An 18,875-nucleotide genomic window follows, 5' to 3' on the forward strand; every position below is an offset into this window, starting at 1 on the left:
CTTTATTTAATTCAGGACAATTTTCTCCCATTATTTATTATAATTATGATATGTCATCCATCTCTTTTTTTTCTCTTTTCATACTCCTACGTTTTATAGCCACTTCTGGAACCAAGCTCTCAGTATTTTGTTTTCACTCATTTTTTTCTTTTTCTTTTTTAATTTTACTAATTTGAGATATATATATATATATTTTTGGCCTTCTAGACCACAAATTTGGATCTCAAGGGTGATAATCATCTTTTTAAATTGACTACTGAAATTTTTAACTTGAAAGTTGTATTTTCTAGTCTTTTTTTTCCTACACCTAAGTGCTCTTATGTGTGCTTTTTTTCCATTGTTGTTTAGGTTGCTATCTGTTTCTCCTGTTCTGTTTTGATGAGCACTTAATCTGTTTTATTTCCTTTCTCTGGCTGCTGGGCTCCTTTATTTGCATTACCATTTTTCCTTGTTGGCTTATTGGGGCCACTGTTTTGTTACTTGAAGTAGTCCTACAGGTTGGATGGTGAGATGTTCTTAAATCCTGTGGCTCGGGCTTGGGCAGCAGTCATTCTCAGGTTCCCCATTTTCTGCCCACCATCCTAGCTTAGTCTCAGGAGCAAGGAGTCTTCGGCACCCTTTGCAGTTCCTTCTTGGTCACGGTGGGGCTATGGAAACCCACTCACATGGTCCAGTCTCAAATTAATCCCTGGGCATACACAAACCTCTGTTGGCCAAGCTCTTCCCAGGGCCTGTTGTGATTCCATCTTTGCACAGGGCTCTCAGGTTGTTCTCTAGGTTCTGACCCCTGGAAATGAAAGCTCCTCATCACCTCTATGCTTCAGGACTCCCATTAAACCCCAATCCACTTAGCCCCAGGAAAGGAAGATATACTGAACTGGGACTAGAAGAGAAATATGACCTCATTCAGTTATCATCTTGTCAACGTCCTCCCATTCAGTGTATTTAGGAATTATATCCAAACTCCTTACCATGGCCAACAAGTCTCTCTGTAATCTTTTCCCTCTCTACATGGCCAACCTCAACTTACACACTCTCTCCCTTGCTCACTTTACTTGAGTCACAGCAATTTGACTTCTATCCCTCAATTATACCAGTCTCATTTTTACCTAGGGCCTGCTGTTCCCTCCATCTAGAATACTCTTCTCCCCTTGGTTGTCAACTTTTCATCTTTCAGGTCTCACTCAAATATCACCTCTTCAAAGAGGCCTGATTTGGTCATTCAAATACTGTCCCCCAAATGAATCTATCACATTATTTTATATTTTTATATTACCTAATGCTATCTCAGGTTATCATATTTACATATTTATTCCTTGGTCTGCTTACTATCTGTTTCCTCTTTTGAATCTCTAAGAAGAATAGATTTATCTAATTAGTTCATAGTTTTATTTCAATAAATATTTATTGAATACATGAACACATTCCAATTCCTTTGGAGCAAGAGAAAAAATATTAATTAAATCTTTGCAATTTCAATAAGGAATCAGCTTTTTGAGGCCTGTCTTTGCCAAAGTAAGAGTCGTGGGCACTGCAATTTCTTGTCTGATGCTATGCAAAGGTCCTACAGTGGGAAATCATCCTTTAGGCTGAGATCAGGAGCAGTTGAGAAAATGATTCTTTCATAAAATTTCTCTGAGATTTCTACATATCCCACTTTGAACCCATCAGTAGCATATAATTGAAATATCAGGCTAAATGGTTTGCAGTCCAAACATGAAAGGAGACTGCCATAGTACACACACAAAAAAAGAAACATACCTTCTAGGGACATTTCTGTATGTGTTATGACATTGATGCTCAATAAAAGGCTGAACAAAGAAGATAAAATCTATTAGTTGGTCTTTTGAATTCACCTCTTCAAAATGAATATTCTGATATATCATGCTACCATTAGAAACAAATATTTTGTCTCACTGTGCCACATAATTTTTTTATTTAGAGACACTTATGAATAAACTGAGCCAGTACAAAGATAATTTTCAAAAAGATACATATTTAACACATTGCATCTTCTTCCTAAATGAATTATGATATGGGGAAATTTTAACACTATGTATTTGATAATACTGAAGAATTAGTTAATTCCTACGATGGTAGGTAGTAGTGAAATGAAACCGCTTTGGCCATTTATTGACAGTTGGTATGGCTGAATGACGGGGACATGGGTTTTGTTACACTATTCTATCTGCTTTCACGTACGTTTGAAGTTCTCCACAATGAAATCTTAAAAATAAAAATAAAACATAATCATTATGCATTTTACTTTTTGACAGATAAATGAAACATTTCATGGATCCAAACTGAGAAGACAGTATGTGAGGTCTCATGTTGTCCAAGTAAGGTATATGAATAGCCTGGGAGGCACAGAGAATAGACTTTTTGTTTTTTCCTTTCCCACCTAGTACGAGCAGAATATCTTTGCTTGGTGTGCAATTGAAGGGTTGGAACAAATTTGAATTTGGGGCTTCAAAACCACCAGAATTTTCAAAAGTAAAAAAAAGGAAAAAAAGGGGGAAAAAAGGTGTTCAAGGTCTATTGAGAAATTATTAAACCAGAATCAAGAGTTCCTGTTGGTTGTGAATTTCGAGTAAAGAGAAATCTAAAATCAGTAGATGATTTCAAGCTAAGGAAAGAATGGGTAAGATAAGAGAGCCGTGAACAGAACGTCTGAGCCAGGACTGGCAAACTAGTAGCCAATGGGGTAAATTTAGCTTAGAGTGTGGATTAAATGTAAGAGTTAGAAAATTGCACATAAAAAAAAAAGAATTTTCAGAATGTTGAAAGCTCAAAAGATCTGACAATGCAAAGCCCACATTCCCACATGACAACAAAGCACTGAAACTGAGGCCGTAAGGTTTGCAGCAGTCCCAGACGCTCCTGTGACATACACACATGTACTGACGCCGACCAGCTTCATTCTTTTACCTTGTCTTCCTGCCCCTCTAAAATTCCAGTTCTACAGTTGTTTTCTAGCAGTGAAGATGTTTATCCAAACACTGGGGAGGAAGAGACAACCTGCAATAGATAGGAAAAGAAGAATAACTACAAGCACAAATAGAAATGTTAACGTGCTTTGGAATCTACCTCTCCTTAAAACAAGAACTGCTGCTATTAAAATTTCTTGGTTTATTTTTATTTTTTTATCTTGGTTTATTTTTAAATAATTCATGTTCTTAACCAGTACCCCTAGAGAACTTTTTATATATTAACCCATTTAACCTGATAACAACGCTGTATGGTTTTATATATTAGTTTCCCATTCTACAGATGAGGAAACTGAAGTAAAGGCAGTGACTTGCCAAAGTCACACATTTAATAAATAATAAAGCTGTAGTTTGAACCCAAGCAGGTATATCTAGATTATTACATCAATTTGGCTAATCATCTTTCACTCTTGCTCCACTACAATCCACTCCCCACACAGCAGTCAAAGTGAGTTGGAAAAGCATATAATACCCTACTTAATATCATCTGATCATTTCCCACTAATTCCATACTCTTTATATAATCCACGTGACCCTACCTGACCTGGCCCTTCCTCTCTCTGACATCTCATACCCTTGACTTCAACCATGACTTTATAGTCATACTACTGACCTGCTATTATTTTTCCAATAAACATGCAAATTGCATCATTGGCTTTGCCCAAAGAAAACTAAACTCATGTCTTCATGACAGGAGGTGGTTTTACAACTTGGAGTAAGGTGCCCACCAAGGTTAGGCTTTCACCTTCCCACTGAAACTGAGAGATAGAGGGGCTACCACCTTTGATGGTTACATTTCAAAGAGATGGCTTTCAGGTCCTTGACAAAAACATTTCTGGGGTTAAACTGCAAGAGCCTTTTGAAAGGTTTACTTATAATTTGAAGGGCAGAGAAATTATTTACATTTACAAGTTTTCTAAAGTAAATGATCTAAAAGGGGGGCTACCAGGCACCTAGAATCACGAAGAAGCCTGTCAAATATTTAATAATGCTGAGGGGAATGGTAAGGCTATTTTGGTTCAGGTGTTTACACTTGATGTTCCTTCTTTCTGGAACATCCCTCCTTCAGATCTTAGCATGACTCACTCCTTGTTATGAGGCTCTTACTTCAAAGAGGCTTTGTATAATATTCCCATCTCTACCCTTCAAATCCTTGCTCTATTTTCTTCATAGAATTTATCATGAATATTATATTTCTTTGTTCTCTTGTTATTTCTTTGTTTCCTACTAGCACAATAGTAGGATCCTGTGGTCTTACATGAGCTGATACAGTGCTGGTACCTAGAACTATGTCTGGCATATTGCCTGGACTAATTAATACATGTTTGTTTAATTAATTAATTAATTAAAAGTTCAGGAATGTAAAGGAAAACATGCATTTGTCATATAAAACTAAAGAGTGTTTTATGAGTCAAAAGAAGGTAAAATTAAAATAACTTTTAGTTCATTCTTTCAGTAGAAAAGATCATTTTACCCTAATGATGTCAGATTAATAATCCATATGTCTATATTTAGTTTAATTTTAGATTGTTATTTGACACAGGATAAAAAGTCAAAGTGACATCCATGGTTTGACAAAATCTTTAAATAAACAAAGTAATTCAATATGTCCTTGTCTATTGCATAAGAAATAAAGAGTTGTCCCTACAGACCAGGGATGAAAAATTAGCATTGCACCTACATAAAAGCAGAAGAGGTGAGAATACTTAATAAATTGGCATGTAATAACTAATGCTTAATACTGTATAAAGGAAACAAAAATAGTTCATGTGTAGTTCTCAAAGGAAAAGCATATGTACACATACCCTAAAACATAAAGTAATAAGGAGTGATATAAAAATTAGCTAATCCTTTAATTTAGAATTATCCTGGAAAAAAAATATTAAAATAATAAGGCTTCATAATCATTTATAATCTTAGATATTGGCCATGGTTTCTGTTTTTGATCATTAGTGTTATGAAGGTTTGAAAGCGGATGTTTCCAGGATCTTTCTTGAGTCTCATAAAGCTTCGGGGTGGTTGTGGATTTTCAAATGCCCAAGTGCAGAGTAATACCTAGAGAGGTGAGGGGCCACAGAAAAGAGAACAGAGCAGAAGACACGGTCCATCAAGTCGGTGGTAGTTACTCCTTTTAAAATTTCTGGTTTGTTTATTTGTTTTTATTTTGTTTATTTTATGTATTTGCATCTTCAAGTCAGAATTACAAATTTAATAAATCTAGTCTGTTTTTCGTTTTGCTCAATCAAGGTTTCCAACAGGTGAGAGATAATTGGCCCACTCTTGAAAATTCTGCTTCCACTGAAAAAAAAAAAGATAACTATTCTCTCATCTTACCTGTAACACATCATTTTATTATTTGCTATTGGCCCTTTATACAGGGTCCATACTGGATTTATAATAAATAGATACATTTATATTAATAAATAATTTCTGCCCACTACTCTAAATTTTTCAAAATACATCCATATGCATTATCTTATATGGTATTTACAAGAACCCAGTAATAATATTACCATCCCCATTATAGAGATGAGGAAGTTTAAGTACAAAGAACGCCAACAGCTTGCTGTAGTCAAGGAGGTGGCAAACGGTGAATCTAGAAGACAAACTCAGTTTCCCTGCGTCTAAATCACACTGTCTTACTGTTCACCATGTCCAGAAAGTGCCAGTTCCACACCCTTGGGAGAAACTGAAATAGCCGCCAGGAGCTCTGCTTGACATAGTATAGAATCCCTCTACTAAGAATGATAGAGACTCAGTAATAAAAGCATAATTTATTTGTCCACTTCTGTTCTGCAGCCAAGCCAAAGGGAAAGTGATAGTACATTCTGTGCTGAAGTTTACATTCTGCTGTAAAAATAAAGCAGCAAAATGTCGGGATAGGATTGAAACCATTTTACATCAGATGTTAAATGGTGAAACTGGATGTTTACATATAGATTCTTCTTCATTGAAAGTCTCAGGTAAGCATTTTTCTATATGGCATAGAGTGATTTTCAACTTTTAATTTGAATATAGTATTTTATTATGCAAAGGAAAACAACACTTCTCTCTTTAAAGCATCATTTTATATACAGTTGCTTTTGATCACTGTTAAAGTATTCAAGGTTCATTTTAATCAATTTCTTGATATAATAACACCCTTGTACTATTGGAATTAAACCTCACTCAATAATAGATTTTAAAAAATTAATCAGGTTCCCAAATAACGTTTCTTTTCAACACAAGGCAACCTTTAACTTTCAAACTATTTATGACTCATTCTGTGGGTCATGATTTCTCTCTCCATTCTGTTGGATGTCTCAAGAATCTAGACTTCTAAATTCCAGAATTTAGTTTGAATGTCTTTAACTTGCTTCTTTATAGGCCTTTAATAGACTTTGTCTCTTACTCTTACCCACAATCTAATTCTTATTCTTGTTCACCTAACACTATTATAAATGGCAGCTTCTAAAAGGTAGGGACAAATATCCCACCATTCCCAGGAAATGAGTGTTTCTCTGGTCTTGATAAAAAGTACAGCTAAGCAAGGCTATCAGTTCTGTGGTACAACAAATTTGACAAGGGCAGAAAAGTATCTCTACCCCTGCAGGATGGACTAAAAGGACTAAATGTTTGGGGGTGCAGGGAATCTAGACCAAATATTCATTTGCCTAAAACATCAAAAGGCTCAAAAAGCAAAACCTGAACCTGCTTCTCCTGGATAAGAAGTCATCATGTGGTTGAAATGACTCTCCTCCCATGATCTGATGCCTTCTCTTAGAACCTTCCTTATCACCCAGCTTATCCTGTGTGTCATGACCTCAAGACAATACAGAGAAATAAAACAGCTCTCCAATTTATAGAGAAGTTTCCAGCAAAGATGTATTTTGGGAAACTCATGTGCTAAAACCATGAACTCACAAGTTAAGAAACAGCATTATATTCCTTGTATTTTTCCAAACTTTAAGAACATTATGTAGGATATCAGGAAAACAGACTTTCTGGATGCCTTCCAGATTTATGATTTTTCTCAGAGGCTTTATCTATTACAGTACCATCCTACAGTTTTATGAAGAGCAGTGACTGTTCAGTGTAATACAGTTAAGTATAGATGGTGCTTCGGTGTTGTCCTAGCCTCTTCCTCTTGCTTAGAAACTCCCTCTCCCTCCTTTCCCACCTCTCAGCAGAATGTAGTGTCTCCTGAAACTGGCTGGGGGGTCACAGGTGCAGGATCAAACGCAGCAGCCAACTGGGCGAGTCCTCCAAAACCACAATGAAGTAAATTGACACAAAGCTCACATTCAAACAGCTCGTACTTAAAGGTAATGTGAATCTTCATTGATCACCACACAAAGGGGTCTCTGGCTTAGGGATCTACGGAAGCTCATTTAGGTAGTCAAGGTCGCTGTCGCAGCGTCTTATTGAATAGCCGGACGTCCTTCTGTTGCCTGGTTAGTTCAGTTACTTAGAGCCTGCTTGTGAGGATGTCAAGGTTGTGAGGTTCATTTTCACACAAACTGTTTAACATAGTGGAAAAAGTCACACCTTCCTATACTGGCCAGTGCTGTTAGTTACAATGAATGGCTGGCTGACTACAGCACCAGTGTTTCTGTATCATGATGCCTAGAAAGAAGAGATAGAGAATAGTGGTTAAGGTCATGGGTCCTGCTATGAGATTTAAACCCCAGGTCCTCTTCATATTAGCTGTGTGACTTTGGAAAAATTACTTAACATTTCTGGGCTTCAGTCTAACTATCTCATCATGGGAATGATGATAATAATAAAAAAATACTTCATATGGTTGTTGTGAGTATTTAAAGTATTTAAAGGACCTAATGTATTTAAAGTATTTAAAAGACCTAATGCACTTTTTATTATTTAATTTTATTAATTTTTTCCATCACCACTTATCCCTAAAAAAGACCTAATGCACTTTAAAAAAAACAAGACCGATAAGAGTAAGTATTATTAATTTTGGGGCTTTTATGTGGAGAAAAAGAAACACTCAAAATATATGTCATATGGATTGTAGATTTGAAAGTCACCTGCCTCCATATATAGATAGTAAGAGAGATTACAGATAGATTTGATATTATTTTTATTAATAGCCTCTCTATAAGCCCAAACTCAGGCTCCACTATGGGTGAGAAGAAGGAACTAGAGGTATTTCTAAAGGAGAATGACCTCCCAGAGCACTAGTGCAGCAGGAGTAACTCCACATCCGCACCCCTAAGCCCCCTACAGAAACAAAGCATTTTGTCTCTTAAAGCCTTACTTCCTCATCTTTAAAGAAGATTGTGGTTCATATGCTTCATAGAGTTTATTCTGAAAAATAAAATAAAAATGAGCACATGCATCTAAAGCCCTTAGCGTAGTGCCTGGCATAGAGCAAGCACTTAATAAATAGTCACCAAGATGATTTTCTTCTATGTATACAACTTTACAAAATAATATTTTCCCAACCATCATTCTTCTGATAATTATATACTTGGATATTCACTGCACAGCCAACTGAATCTTAGGGATGATACCTATGTGCTTTTTATGTATGAATTCAAAACTAGGCAACAGCCCATTTTAAAAGATTTTACAAGTCTCAGGCATAAAAAAAAAAAAATCAGTGGCAATTGAGGCAAGGGATAAAAATTATAGCTTTTGTAGAAATAAAAAGTTAATCAATTAAAGTGTCCATTAACATTTCAGTACTTAATAATTATACATACCCCAGGAAAATCACTTTATGTAATTTTTAGTTATAATACCAGGAAATCATTACCAGGAAATTTTTAAATCATTATTGGCTTAATTTATTTATTCATTTGTTTAATAAAATAATGACTATGGCTGAGGAAATTTGGATAAAATGTTACTTTATATTTTTTTATTTATACTAACATTAAATTCATTTTCTTTTCCTATGCACATACCAAATGATACTGGAATTAGTATCTAAAAAGAGTATTGTTTGATGATATTTAAAACATTTGCCATGCATCATCCTGACTAAGGAGTAAAATCTCACAGGATTTTCACTTAGAGTCTGTAATCTCTGTAACAGCCATGCATGTTAAGTTATTTATCCCAGATCAGTGGCAAAATCCGGAATATTGAAAATAGGTTATTGGGTTTTGGTCCAGACCAAATCCATGAAAATGCATTATTCATTGCCCAGTGGACATTTGAAAGACCTTAGAATTGAGAAAGACCATAGAGATCTCTGGCCTAGTTGTCTTATTTATAGGTAAAGAAGATTCGATAAAGTGATTCATCCTAAGTCATAAAATAAATAATGAGAAGATCCAAGACTTGAACCCATGTCTTCTGATTCTAAGTGCTCTATGCATTCTCTACACTATTTTATGAATCAGTTTAACACTGAGAGATGCACTAAAAATCTAATTTAGCTGCAGATTTAAAGTTCTTAGTGGAAAAAATTTCTGCCTTCTTTTTCCAAATGTGCAGTCAATCATTCTAGATCCAAATCTTCTACACTCTGTCCTCAGCTTTAAATCAATGAAGAAATTATGTAAATCCATATCTAACTTAGAGAATTGCTGAAAGGAGTTAAAATCAAATATTATAAAATATTAACTTTAATAAATGATTATGAAGTACCTGTACAAACACTTTACTAGGCATGATGGGGAATTCAGAGAGAAAAGGGGATTGCCCTCTCAGTAAAGCTCACACTGAGTTAGTGCATGAGACAAAAGGCACAATTAGTAGCCTTATTTCACAAATAATGCTCTTCCAGTGTAAACAGTGGGATGCGGATTAGACCTGACGCTGTCATCAGTTGGTAAAAGCAAACAGCAGCTGTTCACAAGCTGCTGGACGAAAACAGCTGAAAACTGGACCACATCTAAAGCCCTGTTTTCCAGTCCGCTGGTCTCTATGGCCTCATCACCACTTTGGCCAACACTTCCAGGGGAAGTTATATTCCTTTGACACAGCTCTCAGAGAGCTCCATTCTTTTCCTTCATAGCCCTATCTCAGGTTTTAATGATATATTCGCTAAAGTGATTATTTTAGTCCTGACTGTCCTATCAGATCATAATCTCCATGAGAGCAGAGGCCATGTCCAGCTTTGCTCACCACTATATTTTTAGAGCCTAGCATATAGCAGTTAAGGAGTTAATGGTTGTTTGGTGAATTAATGAATTCCATAACATCAAAGCTGTAACTGAAAACCAGAAAAGGACTACATATATCTATATCTATGTCTATGTCTATATCTATATCATCTATATCTATGTCTATATCTATATCATCTATATCTATATATCTATATCTATATCTAATCATCTATATCTATATAGATGCTTTCTCAACTGAGGTTCCGCGAAAGAATTAATCCCTAGAGAAAAGGTATGTGTGACTGTTTTCAGTTCTTCCAAGAATGATACATAATTAGTACTATTCCAGATGCATAAATTAGAAGTTCATTCATTTCATAAAAATAAAGCCCTCTAGGGCTTTAGAGCCTAATTATCTTCCAGAACACACTTGAACAGGGCTGGTGGCAAGTTTGCCACATGTCTGTTACTAGTAGACATTGCTACCCCAGACTTAGGATGTAAAGAGTGCTTCGCTTATTAAAACCCATGAACATAATTGTAATTAAGTTTTCCTCTCACTCCTGAATTCCGTGAAAAATGGCAGTGCTACTATGTTCCAAGGTACTAACAATCAATGAGAAACAATGTCTTCTCCATCAATTCTAAACTCACTAAAATCAGAATATTTTCAAATTGACTAGTTAGCATAAACCTAGAAAACCATAGATAGTATAGTTTTTCCTGCCTGTGAAAGAACAGTTTCCTGAAAAATCTCTCAAAAAGAGAATTTCTCAACCTAATATCATTGGTGTCAATGGGGAACCATTTTATGCATTTCCAAACTCCCAAATTTATATTCATATATGCTTAAATAATACTACAGTCCTTTAAAATAGAGACTAGTTAAAATTAGTAACACAATGCTCCTTTATTTTATAATATGACTGCTTACATGATCTCATTATTTTATAGCTTAACAATCAAACCAAAACATATTTATGATACTTAATATTTATATAATTCGAACTTTAATGCAAAAAAAAGGAAAGAAGGAGAGGACAAGTTAAACAACTCAAATGATATCTCATCAAACAAGTTGACCTCACGGCATGATGCACTTGACTATCACTGCCATAAACTCTCAAGCCAAAAGCTGAGAAGAAAATGTAACACTAGACTAGTTTTATCAACTACACAACCGCAAAGATGACCACATGGTGGCTCTCTTCTGGAAGCTCTGGGAGGAAAAAATCCAAGTGATTCCTTGTAAAAGTTAAGAAATACCTCACAAGCTAAAGTGAGGGTTTTAAATAAAATGCCTTAAAAAGTTGAATACTCATAACTTTAATGGCCATATTTAAGAGTATCACTGTAATTTGTCTTAAATAATAGTTTCCTTAAAAATGCCTGTACATGCTGGTACACACTTAACCATCCATTGAATAGGTATGAAAAATATTTTAAATACTTATGCTAAATTATAATTAGTTAAAGTAAAAACTCAAATTATGTTGAAGTAATAAAAAGAATAATAACATAGAACTTCATACAGATGACTGTCCTGACCCACTATTAAAAGATTTACAAGAAAAATAAAGCTCTGGCCTAGCTCTAATTTGTGAGCAGCTGGCCAACACTGACATACGGATTATTAGTAGAACATACCTTTTTCATGTGGCTTGATCCTGAGACAATGCATGGCTGCATTTGTACCATGCTTTAAGCAATTGACTAACCAATCACTCTTTGATAAATCCCAGAGGACATTTTTTAAAGCATATTGTTGCCCAGAGTGTCCTTTCTTAACCAAGAACTAATCTTCGGCTCTATAAACCTATTTTATCAGCAAAATTTTTCTTAAAATATTCTAAGTAGTATAAGATCTTGACCATTGATGATTTATTGTAAATAACTCTAAATAGGCCAACTTTCTGAATATTTTATCTTTTTAATAAAATTCTCTTTAACACAAGTTCTCTTTAAAATTATATTTTTACAAAATTCTTTCTGAAACTTACCTACTTTTCTGACATTACTATAGACATCCATCACTAGAAAGCTATGCTGAGTGAAAGGAGCCAATCCAAAAAGTTACATACTGAATTATTTTACTTATGTGAACATATGACATTCCTGAAATTAAAACAATTATAGAATGGGAGAACAGGTTAGCGGTTGTCATTGATTAAGGAGGGAATAGGATGGGAGGAAGCAGATGTGGCTATAAAAGGGCAACTTGACAGATCCTTGTGATCATGGAAATGTTCTGTATTTTAATGGTATCAGTGTTAATACCCTGATTATGATACTGTACGATATAGTTTTGAAGATGTTACCTTTATAACATCTTTGCAAGATATTACCTTTGGGGAAAACTGGGTAAAGACTGCATAAAAATTATTTATTACAAATGAGTCAAAATCTACTATTATTTCATACTAAATGTTGAAATTTTTAATTACATTACAAAAAACATATACACGCAAAATTTGGGGATTAGATCTTTACTATCCTGATGAACCTGGCTCCTGATCTCTCATGTTCTTAGATCTCTGGTTACTGTCCTAACAAATATCATTTAAATGAATTACAGTGTGAGTTTTTCTAATGGTTTTGAGAAATTTGGAAACCTTTTCATGACTCTGAAATATAGCATTATAGAGTTACTCCTACTAAAACATAATGATGATAGTTCATCCTCCATTTCAGCAGCCTGAAATCGTTTGTCGCTCGTCAACGCTTTAGATAAGATCGTGGGGGTACTAGAGCTACTAGAAAAAAAAACACTGATTCTTCTTTTAGGACTCTTTTCTGCTTATCTTAATGCAAAACATCTTAAATAGTACCATATAATAAATTCCAATTTTCCTTTTTTTCCCTTAAAGTGATTTATTTCTCCTATAAGATACATACCCAAGAGCTTTTATTAAAGCTTATAAAAGTCAACAAGGGCAAGAAAAGGCATTCAAAATATTAATAGCTCTATGTTAAAAGGAAAGAAATATTTTTACCAAGTCTATCAACTAAAGCCAGGTAGAAATTGAAACTTAAAGACTTCAGAAATTTCTCCCAAATCAGCTTTCCCACTCTTTGTACCCCCTACATTGTGTCTCTTCTGTAGAAGTTCTGAAGAAACACAAAAGAATTCTGTGTGTTCTGAGTTAGAATAGAATAGTTGTGGTTTGTGTTTAATGACAGCTTAGTTGTTCAACTTTAAAAACCATGTAATTGTCATGAATTCACTCACAAGTATTGCATAAAATAAGTCTATAAATTCTGTTATAGTTGTAATTGGGTCTATTAACCACTGCCTAAATATTTTTTTTTATGCAGTTTTTAAATCAGTATAGTTCCCAGAATAAATTTTTTTTAACTATAGAAAAGATACGTTTAAAATAAGCATCTTGAAATAAGTTCCAGAGAGAAAAAAATTTTTTTTAGAATGAACAAGTGACTATTACCAGATGATGGTTATTTTGCATCAAAAACTTCTAAATGCCCATTGTCAAGGGAACGTGAAGCTAAGGTATTTACTGAGAAGAGGGAGATAAGAAGGAAAACTTCTTGGAGAAGCTACCTCTTAAGATGGGTCTTAAAGAAAGCAATGGGCATGAACTGAAAGGAATCACAAAGTGTCCTTTGCTGGATGAAACTCCAGAGCTGCGCCATCAAAATGCAGACCTTCACAGGGTACCCAGGATTGCCAAGCTGGGAGCCTCCCAAACTGAAAGTGCTAATCCTAAATACTAACTTCTTGTCCAATGTGCGTTCTAAAAGGCCCTTTAGAAACATAAGGATCGCATTTCAAAAGCCTAAGACAGTTTGTCACTTACATTGTCCGGTGTTCACTACAGCAATCCTCAGAGGCATCTAAACGTACTCCTCGGCACCTGTCTTGCCCTCTCTTCTCTGCAGTCGTCTTTTGTACTGCTTCCAAAGCTCAAGATCAACAATGGCAAAGGCATAGGAAAAGCATATATTACCAAAAAAAAGAAATATTTCTGGTTTTTCATGTTTCTTAAAATCTGCATAAAGGTAAAAAAAAAAAAGTTGGAGCACAATTCTACCTTAAAACCTACTACCTGCATATATAAATGGTTATTAAGTTTAACCAACATAAAGTTTTAGTTAATTAAATCTTAAAATCTTTTTTAAAATTTTATCTTCAAAGTCAAAATGACAAACATATTGAAGATATGTACATCACTCTGAGGAACAACAAATGATATTTAATATCTAACCAGAGATATAATTTCAGTCTAATTAGAATCTTAAAGAAACCATTGATTGTTAAATATGCAGCCAGGTGACTAACCAAAAGCTGCAGTGACTGGATTCAGATTCTGATCAACCGCAATCCAAGTCCACACTCTATTCCTTTGCCTTTTAATGCAGGCCAGTCATATTAATGTTCTGGAGTAGCTTTTTTTCCAGTGAAAATCTTATGAATGAATTTCCACGATGGAAAATGATCATTTCTGTGTCATAAAACAATTTTATCATAGTCACCTTGCTTAGTAACTACACATACATTTATAGTTTTAAAGTTGTCAAAAACCTACCACATGAACATTTAAAAATATTCCATAATTACATTCCATAAGAGACTTCAGCTGATCTTCTCTGTATTTTTAGTGCTAGAACCCTAGGAAAGCTATCTGAAAATTAGAAATAATTAACTAATTTAGCATTTGGACTTATGAAAAGTAATAAATTCACCTGAGTTAAAACCTGCAGTATATGTAAAATTTATAGTATAAATGTATCTACCACTACTGTAAAACTCTTCCTTGTACTTTAGAACCACAGCTTAGTTTATTACTATGTTTTAGACTTCTTTTTTCAAGGAATAAAATATTCACTGGTTATCAGACTTCTAGGGAGTTCTCATTCTTTCCAGTGCACCAAAGTTGCATTTCTTACTTTCTAACCCCAGGATGCACCAAATATGAAACCATTACAGATTCAAATGCCCATTTAGAGAGCATTTAAGCATCTTTTTAAATCTAATTTTCAAGAGTGAGTGAATTATAATTATTTTTCCCCCAGTAAAATTAATTTCTCGATTAATTTTGTCATCAGCTATTCCTATTACCCTATCACCTCTCTGTGCTAAGTGACTTTTCTTGGTGCACTAATACATTCGCCATAACACTTATCACATAATATTAAATTGTCTACTTAGTTGTATATCTCTTCCACTATACTCCAAGTTCACTGAGGGCAGGGGCCATGACTGTTCTTCTTTGATTTCTGGCCCTTGGGAAAAGACCAATGCACATTTGCTGGGCTGTTTTTAAAACTGCTTTGTCTTATCCATTAATGGAATCTCCTTTTTGGCAGGGACAGTGCTATTTTTTTTTTTTCTTGTCACTTCTTTTATATGGTACTTTGTAAACAGAGAATCGCTGGTTATAGGGTTGACTCCTTAATTCAGAAGTAAATCCATAAGAGTTCCAGCCTTTGAGTGTGAGCCAAGAGACTTAAAAGGAAACAGTGACTCAGACCAAAGGAGTGACTGTTAACATCATTTCCCCATTCATTGTACCCGTCTGTCTTCCACCAACTCAAGTGATAGTTACTCTATTAAGTTCTAGGATAACCCAACTATTAAGAGTAAATTATAAGTCAGAAACATTTCTTTCCTATAGCAAGTCATGCATCAATAAAGGAAACCTCAAAGAAAGAGGAAAGTTCTGCAAACATAAAAGGGTTCCTAAATAATTTGTTCTTAAGTTATAGGAATTAATATTTTTCCAGTCAAGTTAAATGAGTTTATTTCCCAAAATCTTAATGTGGTTTGAGATATCTTACCAGCCACAAAAAAAAAGAAAAAAAAAAAAAGCACGAAAAAAAAAAAACCTCAAAATTAAACTCTAAAGGCACTATGTTGAACAAAAACTAGCTTCTGGAAGGCAGTTATGAAGGATTAGCTAGAAATATGCTACCTTTCTGTTTTAGTAGGTGTGGCACATATCTACTCATAGTCTATCTAACTGCTGAATTGCTCCTGACTTTTTGTTCAGACAGGTTGACTTTATGGTAAAGGATTCTTTTGTCTCCCTGGTTTGTTGTGCAACTTAATATAAGAGTATGTAATTGTAATTGGCATATGGAACTGGATACTCCCTCCTGGATACTTGGGATTTATAGAAACCCAAGAGCATAATAAATGAACCTACATTGGCAATTATATTATTTAACTTTTAGAGCAACTAGAGATTCTTTTTTGAAGAGAAGCTCTTAAGTAGAAATGGCCAGTGGACTTAATATTTCTCTGCATCTGAAATTTGGACACTATTGTGATTCCTTAGTTCACCCTCTCCTCACACACCTCCCTCATAAATTGAACAGGTTTACAATTTTGCATGGATGTGAAATTTTGCAGACAATTTTGCAGAATTGTGTGGAGTAAATGTCATCCTGTAATATTCCCTGGATGCTAGAAATGAGTAGACAATGTTAAAGTCTTCCTCATTACTAAAATAAAGTTAAAAAAATTTTTGTTATCCAAAAGGGATGGAAAATAAATGGCATGCTTAATTAAATGTTCTGAATAATTGAACAAAGGGTGTTAATTGGATCAAAATATATTAAAATTACTTATGGGGAATTTGAGAGTTTTTTTAGAAACAAAAATGAATACTAAGATTGTATTACTTTTTCCGCTAATCTATAAACATACAAATTATGTAGTCAAGATTGAATAAATAATTATACCTACATAAAAGTGTATTCCCAACAGCAAAATAATTAATATTAATTAATATTAAAATAATGTATTGTTAAATGTAAATATTTTCTTTTTTTCCCCCTTGACTTTTAGAAATGGAAATGCCGACAGCAGAAAATCTTCTCAATATCTGTAAGTTCATCACCAAAGACTTCTTTTCTAGTGAATCTTAATTCCTTGGGTGGCAAAAAGACCTCGTCTTTGTAACGGGAAGCTTGCTTTTAGAAACTTGTGTGAAGGTGACTGTAGTTGGCCTTAAAACAAATGATATCATGGACTTAAAATGAGAAACACATTATCACATGCCAAAATGGCAGAGGGGATCTAGGGGTAATTAAGAACTTAGAATCTAAACCCAGCTACACATCAGTTTGGAGCCCCAGATCTGCTGTTTACCACTGGACGAATTTATACAGGTTATTTAACCCCTCAAGCCTTTCGTTCCAAGTTGTGGTGAAGAGAAAAGAATGTAGCACAAGTAAAGTACCTTCAAGAATTAAAATGCTAATGTCACCCCAATAAATTTAATAAAGAAACAAAAAGAATGAAAATACTCCTGTCTTTTCCAACTGCATAGCTGTGTGAGGCCAGATTTTCTTCATATAGTTTGACCGAAATAACATATCACATTAGATTGAATCAAAAAGTAGATATAAGAATTGAGCCATCTTTTATTAAGACAGACTTGCAAAACATAGAACAATGCTACTCTTTCCCTAAATTACACTGTTTTGCAAATATCGTTTTTCAAATAAAAATGTCTAATTTGTGCTTTAAAAAAAGGTTATATAGCTCATCATAAGCACTCACTAGATGTCAGCTGTTTGATTTCTATTGTGCCTGTGAAAACTTCAGGCCGAGGGACTCACCATGGACTTCTGCTGCTACGCGCAAGCCCAGGGTGCCCAGAAGGAACCTGCACTAGGGGCCGGCAGCCTGCTTGCCCGCCCAGGCTTCCGCTCCATTCTCCTAGCAGCCGCCCCGGGACATGTGACCCCCCAGGGCTACCACAGCCTGGCCGCCAGGAGCGTGGGCCCTTATCTGCAGAGTGAGACCCACTGGGGTAGCTAGACTAGCGCCATCCCCCTCCAGAGCCAGGTGACACTGGCCCTGCCAGCTATTACTACCCTTCACTCACCGCATAATTATTTCTGAGCAACCTGGGCAAAACTTAAACACAAAGCTGTATTAGATTACTTTGCTCTCTCATATATTTTGACTGAACAATCCTCAAATGACTTAATAAGACATCTTAAATCACTTATTCCAATTAAAACTTCAGTACTGATGTAATCAAAATCTATAATTAGGAATTTGAATAAAAGCAGTGGTAAGAAAGATATCAGTCAATTTATCTAAATAAATTTAGCTGGGGCACTAAACAACCATCTAGATCAGTATTCTGAATTTGACTTGGCCTGTCTGAGATTTTGATTGTACCTTAAATGAAAGGGGAGAAGAGGCTGGCAAGCAGAACCAAACAGGGTTAAAGAAAAAACAAAGTTTTGTTACATGACATAAAGTATTTAAAGTGCAGCAAAAGGCAAAGTAAAAGTTAGAAGAACAGGGAGGCTGTAAGAACTTGGTAGATTCTCTGGTGCTCCTGAAAGTATCAGCCAGAAAATCTTCATTATATTCCCAAATCCTTGAAATTTACCGTAGGACCTCTTTTTACATAACAAAGGTAACAAGGTGCTGGGTAAGATTTCAGCAAGGTAGTAAGGCAATACTGCAGAGATAGCAACGGAAAGCTTAAGAGAGAACTCAGAATGGCCGGTGATGAACAATTAGAAATTAAATTAAAATTCTGAGTAAGAGCAGAAGCAGGGAAGTTAGAGTCACCCAGGGGAGGTCCGCAGAGCTCACAGAGAAGCGTCTTTGTTTTTACATTCCTCTGGAGGAAGCTGAATAAAAGCCAACTTCCTTTAGGAGTTGTCCAAGCAGAAGGCAGGATAGGCAGGAACCGGGCACCTTTGGGCTCCGGATTGTTTGTTTTATCTTCTGCAGGGGCTATGATTAGGGAGTGGAAAGACGGGGAAAAGAAAAGGGAGTTACATTCAATGAGTCAATATGAAAGTTCTCCCATCACAAACAGCAATCACAAAGGCGCTGTTT

At 35.1% G+C, this 18,875-nt stretch overlaps 1 protein-coding gene across 1 annotated transcript in view; it reads left to right on the forward strand.

The window, feature by feature from the left end:
* LOC107537229 (transmembrane protease serine 11C-like) overlaps window positions 1-18,875 on the forward strand; it is a 50,673-nt gene that overhangs the window by 21,373 nt on the left and 10,425 nt on the right. The window contains exons 4-6 of the mRNA XM_016213210.2: window positions 2,277-2,344; window positions 5,787-5,950; window positions 16,854-16,892. Coding sequence (XP_016068696.2) covers window positions 2,277-2,344; window positions 5,787-5,950; window positions 16,854-16,892 — 271 coding nt within the window. The remainder of the gene's footprint in view (window positions 1-2,276; window positions 2,345-5,786; window positions 5,951-16,853; window positions 16,893-18,875) is intronic.

The sequence above is a fragment of the Miniopterus natalensis genome, chromosome 1 (genome assembly GCF_054644295.1).
Source record: "Miniopterus natalensis isolate mMinNat1 chromosome 1, mMinNat1.hap1, whole genome shotgun sequence".
NCBI classification, from domain to species: Eukaryota; Metazoa; Chordata; class Mammalia; order Chiroptera; family Miniopteridae; genus Miniopterus; species Miniopterus natalensis.